The following is a 12,895-nucleotide window of genomic DNA, read 5'->3' as shown; positions in this document are numbered from 1 at the left end:
AACTTCGCCACCTCCTAATGGGCCCTTTTCGATGATGTTAGAGGGGTCACTAATGCCCTATCGTACTTAACCACCGTCGGTCTCTTGATTTGTCTTTCGGTTCTTCCTGACTTCTCGTTCCGCTGATATGCTAATTTTTAAGCTTCGTCTTTCATTTTTACACGCCAGTGTACTTGTTGAATACCCAGATAGCTGATTGAATATCTGAGGAAACATGGTAAATATTATTCTGTATTAAGTTCAAGTTACATTAAAAATAGATCAAAAGGCGATTTGTGTGATATAATTTCGTTTCCCTTGCTATTATTAAAAGCAGGAAACTTCTCCGCTTCAGAATATTATGTGAAAACTTACTTTGAATTGACATTATATCACGATTAAATTATATGTAATTCTTTATTTTTATACCAATAAGTCTATGCACACTGCAGCATATTTAAGTGAATTATTTTTGTAACGTAAATGTCTGTAAATGTGAGATGCAAGCAGCGGTGTTACATAATCAGTGAGCTTTCAAAAAACATTGCCCAGTGGAATTGGAATCAAAACATAGTTAAAAATAAATGAGGCTACACTAATTAAATTAGTCAAATTTCTAATGAAACTATGTTAAAAGTTAATCATCTTTTATATGAGAATTACACCTTATTATCATTATTCATAAGCACCAAAGAATATACGATAAGAGGTGTTTTCTCAGGATTTTCTATGCGACGTTTGAACCCCAACGGAGATATTAGGTAAATCTGCTCATACCCGTACGTTTTAGAATCGTTAACATTACGTTTATACAACATATTGGTTACGTTGGGATTAATTATGTTCATCACAGTGTTTCCTTATCTATTTAGCATGTACGAATATTTCCTCGAAATGATCGAGGTACGAAAATAGAGTAATCTTCGTAATGTGTAATTCTTCATTGGTGGTCTTGCAAAGATTGCCCACGAGTGATTCATGGAAGTCAACCTGAGTAATTTATAAAGTGTGCAATAGAGAAATACTGTATATATAAATATTTGGATACCCTCCTCCCAACGAAGCATATTTTAAATTACAAACATCGAATCAAGATATTTATTAAGTGAAATAAATTTAGTTTCTAATCACAAAATGAAAAATATGACATTCTTCAACTGATAAAATTCCACGAGCGTATAAATATGATATCTTGATTTTATAATCAGAGTATAAATTTTAAAGTTTTCTGAGAAAAAATCAATATTTTGTCTCAGGGGATTCGAAATATAACTAATTGTTTGCAATGACTTCAACTAGAAGCCATCTTCGATAATCAACATAAAATATCAAGGTTTTCTCTTTATTTTCTTTTCAAGACAAACATCACGTTAAAAATCATTCGATAATGAATATATTACTTAAGTGCTACTACTTAACCGGACGTGCACCTCGTACCCATTCCTCTGCGGAATTTCTAACAAAAAAGTGCATGCCGAAATGTGTGTTATGAGTGTACCTGTGCGCCTATTGTATTTTGATGTTGTCAGAGTTGTGCTTGTTTCGTGTTCGAGTTTGTGCAACACATTGCAATGTATGTGATTATACTGTAAATTGAGCTACTGAAATACCAGATACGCATTTACTATGAGAGAATATTGGATTCTCATTGTTCCTGGAGTTCACAAAATAGTTGTTATTGCACTAATGTAATCGCAATATAATGGCGATTAAAATTGAATTTTTTAATCTTTTAAAAGAAATAGGTTCATAGTACAATCATTAATCATCTGATATCCATACTTAAAAGAAATGAACGGCAACATTTAGACCGTTGTTAAAAGTGGAATGTATTTTTAAGATATTTAGAGATAATTTATCCCTAATAGTGATAAATATTTTCAACCAAATTAACCGGTATTAATCTCGACCCAAATGCCCATCACAATTTGTTGTTTTTTTCATGTGATGAAATTTTCATCTACATCGAATTTTTCCCATTTTTTGTAAGTCGAGACAATCGTAGTATATTCTGGTGAGAACAATTTTGTCATTTGTTTCCTTCTTATTAATTATTCATGTTTTCGTAGCCATTCAGATGAAGTGCATTGCAACTGAAATACCAGACAGAGAAGAGCAAGAAAACTCTCAAGCACACAGAATATCATATAATACAGACGTCTGAAAAGAAAGACAGACGAAGTTGCGAAGCAACCCACGTGACCAATATTTTATTTTCCTGGCATAAACAAGCATTTAACATTGAAGTGCGAATTCCAAATATAAGAAAATGATCCGCATTTCGAAATCTGGGAAATATTCCCTAAGCAACTGGAGGCTGCATTGAAAATATAAATTCTCGATTACCAATCAAGGATACTTCTTTTTTCTGGGTTTGAAGAAGCACAAATGAAAAAAAAAAGTAATGGTTGTTATTTTATAATCATGAGAAATCTGTCTGAGAACATTGAAAAAACTTAGCCGTGAATACATAAAATTTTACATATTTGTCGTGATTTACATGTGTAAGAAAATAATAAGGAAATATAAATTTATGTTCTTTTTTTTCAGTTAAACCTTGAGCAACAGGCCCGCCATTTAAGGGGGCAGGGAGAGGGCCCTGGATTTTGAAAATACACTATATATTATAATTATATATATACATACATACATACATTGAGTACATGTGCTTTGCCACCCCCCCCCCCCCCCGGAAAAAGTTGAAATGACGGCCCTGTTGAGAAAAACAATTCATACTTATCTCGATTGCTCGAGTGTTCTCATATAGTTTTCTAACATTATTTTTAAAATTGTTATGATTAGAATTAGAATTGTTATGATTTTGGATTCACGGCAATAATGTGTCAGAACTCTTGATTATAATGAGTTTTTCAGGAAAATAATTGTTTACCTTAACAATTATTTATCTTATGAACGAGTACGGAACAGGGGCCTATATAATTGAGAAAAGTATCTCCATTGTTCTCATCAGGAAACCTTATACGAATTTTGTAAAAGGAGAAAAAGTAACTTGAAATCATTCACTTCAATGTTTTGTTAGTTGAACCTAATAGTAACGTTGAAATTAATTAATTTATTTATCAAGTTCTATATAATTTCGATTAAACAATAAGGTATATAAAAAGATATCGAGGAAAAAATGACAGTCAAATAATAAACGTAACATTTAAATTCGCTGCTCGCGTTATTTATTCGCAGATACATTTCATAAAACGTCTTTGCCGATTGACTTCTTTGAAAAGTCCACTTACTTATACAGTCGAATACCGTTATAGCGAAAATCTCGTTTTAACGAACACGTTTGTAATTCCTCCAGATGAGTTTACATAGGAACAATGCAAAAAACTCATAATTCTTTTATAACGAAATTTCGTTATAACAAAGTGATTTCTCCGGTGTCTTGGAGTTCGTTATAACGGGATCCGACTGTAGTTCAAAATACAGTCCCGTTATAGCGAACTCAAAGAGACCGGGGAAATCACTTTGTTATGACGTAACTTTGTAATAAAGGAATTCCAGGATTTTGCATTGTTCCTATGTAAACTTATCTAGGAGATAAGAAAAGTGTTCGTTATAATGAGATTTTCGCAATAACGGTATTCGTTAAAACGGGATTCGGCTGTATCGCACATGGATTTGATGTTAGTTTTTCTTCCATTTAAAGGGCGCTTATTCCCGGATGCCAACAGTGAAAAGAGGCTTATGTCGATAACCAATAATAACATCCAGAATACAGGAATTGTAGAGAGAGAAAGAACTCTTTTGAGTAGCAAGTTTAAAAAAAAAAAAGGACAAACAATTTGCCCGAAACATCAAAACTAAGGTTAATCGATAGACAAGAACGTGCAATACGCTTAAACTTGTTGGGCTATGTATGATTTGAATGATATGTAATTCATCTCATTCAGTGTTAAAGATTCTAGTGAGATACAGATTTTTCTGTGGATGCAACGATTTATGAAATTTTCATTCAATTTTATATTTTGTGAATAATATAATTTTGTGTAAATTATCACGTTTATACCTTATAGATGTCATATAGAGAATTAAATATTATCCAAGTGAAAATTTTCTGTACGTTTCTCAGATTCGAACCATGGACTTTTTTAGGCTATTTGAAGATCCAGTTTTATCACACAAAGTAACCAAAGGTTGCCCTTTTAGAGAGGTTTTACTGTAATGTGTACTTTAAAGTTCGCAATTGTACTTTATTAAGTCTATACAGCCCTGGGCCGAACGCTAAAATCCTAACGCTCTGGAAACGTTAAAACGGGGTCCCGGTTGAAATTCATCGAGAGAAAAAAAACACCATGCATGCAAATGTAAACTGGAGAAGAAGAAACCGTACGCATGTCTGTTTTTTCAGTATTACTAAATTGCGTCATTATCCCGTACGTTACAACTGTTAGAACTGTTGCAAACTGGAATAACTTCACAGGGCTGGCGTTAACGCCATTTATTCAGTGTGACGCAGATTTGCATACGGTTTCGTCTTCTTGTCCAGATTAAATTTGCATGCACGGTGTTCTGTTTCTCCCGATAAATTTCAACGGGAATGTTTAATGTTTGCGGGGCGGACTTTCCGAAACACGCTGGCGCGTTTGCGTTTTATTTTAGACCATGCATTCTTTGATGACAATTGTTTGTACTGGTGTGTACTATCACCTCTTAAAATTTTTCTCTTTTCCGAATCCCCCTGCATAGTTTTCAAAACTGATATTTTGCAATAAAATAAACAATTAATCAAAGCAAAAAAAACAAAAAATTCAAAAGAAAAGGAAATAGGCTATTAAAAACAAGTTTTACGAAAAAGAAAAACCATACACACAAAATTCGTAATATTTAAATTTTTTTCGGTGGTGCACACTATTTTCCCCATCTAACCATTATAGCAGTGCTATACGTTTATATGGGGAGAAAAAATCATACATGTATTTAAATAAAGCACGAATTACACGGAATCGATTTAAAACGAATAGAAAATTGGGGGGAAAAAAGACATCAAACGAGACAGAAAAGTAAAAGAAAAGGCTTTCAATCGATCGCATGAGTATGGATTGAAATTATGATTGAAGTCATCAATTAACTCAGCTGGAATGCCTGAAATAATTCTTTTTTCTCTCCTAAGAAAAAGGAAATTCGTTTCTTTTTCCTTTTTCTATCACAGTTTCTCTCTTTTTCTTCATTTTTCCCCTAATTTTCAGTTTTTTTTTTCCTTTCATTTCTCGTAAGATAGTTTCGTAGAGAGAGTTCTTTCCATTCCGATCTGCATGCAGGAACTTCGATTTTAATCATCTTTGTTTTTACTACTTTTTTTCTCCTCCTCGTCTTTTTTCGTACATGATGAATTCTTTTCTTGGATGTAATTTTGCGTGACTGTCATTTTGTTTCGTCACGAATTCACCGGAGAAGAGTTTCCTCCGAATCGAATTTTACGGAGAAAAAGAATTATTTTCTCCATTTTAAAACCTGCTCCAACAATGTAATGAAACTACAAATTTCGAAAGGGATGAGATGTTTCAGTGAAATAGAGTTTCAAGCAAACAAGAAATTCTATACGAATAGTTTTAATGTGATGTTTTTCTTTAGAAATGCATTATCTTTCCGGGATGGGATTTCTTTTTCTATAATATTGAGTGATTAATTATAGCAAAAATTACGTAAGTTTTAAAATATAATGTTTCTTAATTATAGCTAATCAAGAAAGAATGTTTGGAGTATTGCTAATTATAATCTATGTGTTGTAAAACAATATTTTTTTTGAGTATGCAAAGTTCTCTTTTTCTGAGATTAAACATTTTCTCACATTTTTACGCTACTCACATTTTCTGATACTCCTGATGTTCCGTCTTCATAGATTTCAACAGTTGCGATATGCGGAAAGCCATCTGTATGACTTTTGACAGTACCTACATTCTTTTCCAGCTTCGATGCACGAATGCGAGCCGGTCTCCCGTTTGAAAAAGTCACTCCGCAGAGAGCAGCCAGGCCTACAACACGATCCTGACAAAATAGGAAAATTCAAGCATTCCCATCTTTACTTCAGAAAATGGAATACAGATGGCAGGATGAACACGAAACAAGAGTAACTCGACAATATAAATACGTTAGGGTCAAGCATACACTCAAAACTTGCATTCTGGCATGTGCCGATTCGTTAGAAATCCCGTAGAGGTGCATGTTCGGTTAAGTAGTAGTACCTAGATCAAGGGCTGTATAATAATAAGTGCTATTTCATGACGCGCTGAAGTAGGTACCAGCTGACGTCATGTGTGACGTCATTGCTGAAACAGAGCCGAGTGCGCCCGCTTTTCTACCTTCTCAATTACAGTAGTATTCAATCGCTGTACTTGCCTATTCTACTGAATTATATTTGCGATTATTGCCATTAGCCATTAGTATCTGCCTATTCATTGGTGTGTTTTTTTAACTATTTAAAAAATAAAATCAAAAACATTCTCATTTGCTTGAGTGGCAACTTTCACTGAGAAAATTTTTGTCGAATCCATTTCAGTCGAATCACGTATGTTAGTTAATTTTTTATTGGGTTGATGGAAAACCAGTTCAAGACAAATTATTTCAATTATCTTTCGAACTTTCTAATACTTTTTGATTATACTTTAGTTTTTATTTGGATTAGGTGTAGCTTTTAGAAGTCTTGGACTTCGTTATTACAATACAACTGCAACACAAAAATATGGGAACCAAAATTTAAAAAAAATTCTAATATAAAAGTTATTATAATTACGTATATCATTTTATGATAATATCAAAAGGCATTATTACTTACCAAGTATTTCTTGGAATTAATCTATTTTTTAGCTATAATATTATAAAAATACCACACGCGCATATTTGTGACACTGCAACAACACCATGAACGAGAGATCGCTCACTTAAAACAGTAAAATAAGCAACTATAATGTAAAAAAAGAGCATGTTTCTCGTGTGCTGATGTCTCTCTGTGTGTGTGTATGTATTCTCTATACAAACCTTCAATTTGAGACCGAACTTTGCCAAATTTTGCATATGTACCAAACGGGACCCGACATGAACGATAGACTACTTTAGAAGTTTGTCAGAGCTCGGCAAATGCCCGAAATGGGCAAAAAAAGATGTCGTGCAACAATGGTTACTGGGCTTCAACAATCACTTTCGGAACGTTTACTTTGGTTACAGTGGTTCCCTAGCAATGCGTTTCAGACATGTATATCCCTTTACAACGGTTTGTCCCTTTAATGCTGTCAGTATATTAGTTTATACCTTTATAATGGTTTCTCCCTTTTACAATCCTCCCAATAATTGAAGAAAACCCGGACAAACCGAGTATTATAGTTAGTGTATAATAAAATTAGTTCTGCTTAAAACAGGTGACCATCATATTAATATTCTCACATTTGGTTGATTTTATTAAATTTAACAATTTATTAACATATTTCTTTCCGTACCCTCATAATCATATGATATATAATATCGAAGGAATAATTTTAGTATAATAACTTTTCTACTAAAATTGTTTACGTAAGCCGGAGGAAGCAGATGCAAATAGTGATTGAGAATGCCATATAAATTTTTAATTTGCTCAAGATCGAGCCGTAAGTAGAAACCGCTTCGAGAGGATCACATTAGTGTTTTTACAGTTTTAAATTAATGCTGATATGCAGGAAGGATAATACCTTTGCCCCCGTGATGAAATTATGAAAATGTACATAGCAATAAAGGCCTCGTTGCAGAATTAAAACTTGTTATTTTAGTGTCGGTAGGATGCAGCGGAGATTCCCAACACAACAAAATTAAATCATTAATTAGAATTATACATCGTTTTCGCGTTTTGTGGAACCTTGTGGAGGGAAATAGCGCAGCTGTTTGGGTGTTTGCGCGCTTCGCCTTTAGTTTACCAAAGGTTCAAATCCAGAATATATATATATATAACAGGAACATTTACGCAATGTTTGAACGTAGGATGAATTTTGTATATTACGATGTTGCTATAAACCAATTACAGCGGAGAGATGGTGACAAAATATTTGCATTTGGACTAGCAAAGCGATACAATCAAATATGAATTGTTACGAAGATACGAATTTTAGCATACGTACACATTTATGCTCGTAGGAGAAAAATTGAATTTGTGATACTGCAGCAAAAAAAGTTGTAAATTCTGATACGAATTATTACTTGAAAAGTCGCTCATGTTTCTCCAAATATAATCTCCAATGCTTTGCATGAAAAATGAGAAAAAAAAAGACTCTGTAAGCGTATGTTTTCCAACTTTTCCATGCTTACAAAGTGAAAATATTCTGCCTTTAAATAAATGATGTGTAAATATAAGGACTTTAACTCAATATCTAAACCGGGAGTCGGAAATTTCATCTCCTATATGTCGCCCCTGACATTTCGCACCTGCCCTGACCGAGTGAATGAGCGATTGGGTGAGTGACGTTATGAGTGACCAAGTGAGTGACTACGTGAGTGAGTTTTCGTGACTCTATGATTGAGTGAATGGCATATGAATGATATGAATGATCAAGTGAGTGACTGTGTTAGTGATTGACCGTTTAAGTGACCAAGTAAATGACCGTATGAGTGTGTGAGTGACCATGTGGTCACACATTCCGTTACTGATACGGTTACTCATCCGGTCGTTAACTTATAGTCACTCTCATATAGTCACTCCCTTCAATCTCATATCGTCATCCATTCATATGGATACTCTCTCATATGGTCATCCATTGATATGGCTACTCCCTCATGTGATCACACATCCACTATTTTGCTCACACATACGGTCAGGAACCCGGACTGAAATACTAATTAGAGCAACCAAATACAAATGTTACAACAGGCAAATTGCCCAATGAGGTAATGAAAGAATTATGCCCATAAAAAATGTGGATGTCAAATATAACCAAAATACACCAACCCAATATAAAAGTATATATCACCAAAAAAAAAAAAAAAAAATTAATTAACAATATGTAACACATATTTAAAAAACACATACATTATGGTTGTCTTATCTAAGCATGGATAGCCTCTCGTGTCCAGCCTATACAGTATATAGCCTATCCCATTGTATCTATCGTACTTCTTTTTAAAATCATCAATTTTGTTAAAATTCACGACTCCCACAGGTAAGCTATTCCAGTAAGCTATTACAGAAAAACTCCTTGTGACACCACAACCCGGAATTGTCCTTTACCAATCGATACGGGTGTCCTCTTGTAAAAGCAGTCGATTGACAAGGTATTAATAGTTCATGGTCCATCCTATCCATCCCGTTGAAAATTTTGAACCCGTCGATCATATCTCCCCGACACCTGCGTTCCTCCAGTGTAAACATAACCAAGAAATATCAAGTCTCTTTTCATCCAAAACCTGACGGCATACTCCAGTCCAGGACGAACTAAGCCACGGAAAAGCGGAAAGATAACTTTAAGGGGACACATAAAGTCCTTTTTAAGAATGAAACCGAGCATTCTATTCGTTTTTTTTTTCGCTACCGATAAACAATGTGCAGGAAACCTCGTGAGAATTCCCAAAGCGGTAACCCTTGTTCCATCCGGGATAGTAATAGCATTCAACTCGTAAAAGAAACGCGAGTTGTTCTAACCGAAATGAGCGACTATGCACTTATCAATGCTAAAGACCATGCTTAGATTAACCTCCACTCACTAAACATACTGTGGTGTCTCACGCAGACGACCCCCCAAGAGTCGGGTCAACGACCTCGAGTGTGTCACGTGATCCCGGGTACTGGAGACGACCGTCTGGAAAACAGCAGAGCAGAGAGTCACTGCACACGAAAGCGTGAGGTTCGAAATTTCTATGTCGGCCTTCCTTTTCATTAACCCAGATTATCATGTTTGTGTCGTCGTAATAAATGTTTATTAAGAAGCTGTGGCTCTGTGTAGTGACTCCGCAGTGGTGACCAGCGACGTTTAGGAACATTAACCATAAATAAAAGTCCATCTTCATTGAAGATTTCATCTCATGCATTTTCGGAAATTTTCTTCTTTCCGAGCCTCCATTATGTCTGTGGTTACGACGACTCGATTCTTCCCTCAAACAGGCCCCTGAAGAACAGACCCCTCTCGCCCACGCATCATCGTCTGCTCTTCTTCTCTTCTGGTGTGACCTCCTCCTCTCCCTCGTCTTCTCTTCTTTTTTTATCTCTCCCCACGTTGGAGCTGACCGATGGCGGAAGAAAATGCTCAAGTTTCGAGGATTGGACTTCGATTACCTCCGTTTTGGAAATCCAATGTGCAACTATGGATTCAACAGTGCAACAGTGCTTTTCAACTCAGTGGAATCACTAACGATGACACGAAGTATGCAGCCTTGGTCTCTTCCTTGGACGGAGAATGCTTGTCTTTCGTTTCAGATCTGATATTAAATCCTCCGGCAATCAACCGCTATCAAGCCTTGTCGGACCGCCTCATAAAGGAGTTCGCCGCGACGGAACATCAAAATGTCAAGGAACTTTTGAACGAGCTACAGCTGGGTGATCAAAAGCCAAGTCAACTGCTGCGAAAGATGAAAGAACTCTCCGGCAACAAAGTCACTGACGAGTTCTTGCGCACCTTGTGGATGCAACGCTTACCGCAAAATATTCAAGCAGTGTTATCGGTTTCCAGTGAGCCATTAGATCAACTTGCTGTCCTAGCCGACAAAGTGGCTGAAGTCACTACCCAAAATTACGTGTGTCGAATCCAGCCATCGTCATCATCGCAAATGCAGCCAATTCAAGATCGAAACGATTCGTCATCAGCCATCGAAACGCTCACCAAACAAGTGGCAGAGCTAACGGCAACGGTGAATCGACTCTCCAGAGGGAGATATCGTAATAACTCCCAACAGCGACGAGCTAGGCGTTCAACATCTCGTTCAAGTCGAGCACGGGATATCTGCTTCTATCACAACAAGTTCGGTGAGAATGCCCGCTACTGCCGTCAGCCATGTAAATTCCAGAAAAAAAACGACGACCTTCCATCATCGCTGGTATGATGGAATCGGGCAGCAAATCCAGCAGGCTCTTCGTGATCGACAGAGTTACGGGTGACCATTTCCTTGTTGACTCTGGCAGTGAAGTTTCTGTTATCCCACCTAAAAAAAATTCGTCAGCACTACATCCAAGTTTCCATTTGTTCGCCGCTAACAACAGCAAGATTCTTGCATATGGTTCCACGGTCAAGAAACTAGATTTAGGTCTCCGGAAATCTTTTTCCTGGACATTTCTCGTAGCTGACGTCACTTCACCAATACTTGGAGCTGATTTTCTAAGCAACTTCAACCTAATCGTTGATGTGCGAAACCGACGACTCATCGATTCGCAAACATCATTACGGGTACTCGGATCGATCAAGCCCACAACACAACCTTCCGTCACTACCATTGGAGATTCTGAATACAGTGCTATATTTCAAGAATTCCCAGATGTCTTCAACCCTTCACAGATCGGTAAAACAGTGAAACATGTGACGCGACACCATATCATCACTCGAGGACCACCGGTGGCTTCCAAACCTCGCCGTCTCAATCCAAAAATTCAACAACAGGTGAAAACCGAGTTTGAATTCCTTTTGGAACAAGGGATTATCCGGCCCTCCAAAAGCCCTTGGAGCTCTCCGTTACATATCGTGCCCAAGGCAGATGGTACTGTACGTCCTGTCGGTGATTATCGTCGTCTAAATAGTGTTACGGAATTTGATTCTTACCCGATACCCCATATTCAAGACTTTTCACAAGAATTGCACGGTAAGTCTATTTTTTCTAGACTAGACATCTTCAAGGCATACCACCAAATTGGCATTGCCGAAGAAGATATACCAAAAACCGCAATCACAACCCCTTGGGGTTTATTCGAGTATACAAGATTGAGTTTCGGTCTCGTAAATGCCGCTCAAACTTTTATGCGGTTCATGCATGAAGTATTACGAGGTTTACCATTCTGCTATGTATATCTTGATGACATTCTATGCTTTTCTGAAAATGCCGAAGAACACAAAATTCATTTAAAACAAATATTCCAACGTCTTCAACAGTATGGCTTAGTTTTAAATGTGTCAAAATGCATATTTGGTGTTTCTGAGCTCGAATTTCTGGGACATGTGATCAAACCATCTGGTATCACACCTCGCCCAGACAAAGTACAAGCTGTACTCGATTTCAAGCAACCGGAAACAATTGAGCAATTGCGTAAATTTTTAGGTCTCATAAATTTTTATCGCCGTTTCCTACCGCATGCAGCTGAGACACAAGTGCCACTGCATGATTTATTGAAAGGTTCTACGAAAAAAAGAAAAGACAAAACAAAAGTTGTGTGGTCTACATCAACTTTGAAAGCATTTGAAGATTGCAAAAAGCTACTAGCTAATGCCGCATTGCTGGCACATCCATCCCCGTCTGCCCAATTAGCTCTACACGTAGATGCTTCCGACTATGCTATAGGCGGTGCACTGCACCAGGTGACGGACAATGGTCTTCAACCGCTAGGTTTTTTCTCACGTAAACTTTCACCTACCGAAACACGGTATAGCGCATACGATCGAGAACTTCTTGCCGCATATTCTTCCATAAAAGTTTTCAGATATATGCTTGAAGCTCGTGAGTTTATACTTTTCAGTGACCATAAACCACTGTGCTATGCGTTTCGACAAAAAAGTGAAAAATGCTCACCTAGACAGCTAAGGCATTTAGATTATATATCGCAGTTCACAACGAACATTTGCCATATTCCTGGATCGCGAAATATTTCCGCTGATATCTTATCACGCGTAACAGCAATTTCAGTTCCTGGACCTCTTGATTTTACTGCCATCGCTGAGCAACAAGAGGGGGATAAAGAACTAGAGGAACTTCTAAAGAGCAAATCAGCTTTGCAACTGAAGAAAGTATTTCTTCCAGACTCAGTTAA

General features: G+C 36.7%; 1 protein-coding gene across 1 annotated transcript; it reads left to right on the top strand.

The window, feature by feature from the left end:
• Positions 1-10,176: 10,176 nt before the first annotated feature.
• LOC149082965 (uncharacterized) lies at positions 10,177-10,986 on the top strand. Its single transcript, XM_089236777.1, has one exon. The coding sequence runs from the start codon at positions 10,177-10,179 to the stop codon at positions 10,984-10,986; it is 810 nt and encodes a 269-aa protein (XP_089092903.1).
• Positions 10,987-12,895: the final 1,909 nt, after the last annotated feature.

This window comes from Pholcus phalangioides, unplaced genomic scaffold (assembly GCF_987345545.1).
Source record: "Pholcus phalangioides strain wild (caught in Gottingen) unplaced genomic scaffold, Ppha-v1.0 ptg000009l_1, whole genome shotgun sequence".
NCBI classification, from domain to species: Eukaryota; Metazoa; Arthropoda; class Arachnida; order Araneae; family Pholcidae; genus Pholcus; species Pholcus phalangioides.
Note: the sequence above shows the minus strand (reverse complement) of the source record. Positions and strands in the feature narration are given on the sequence as shown.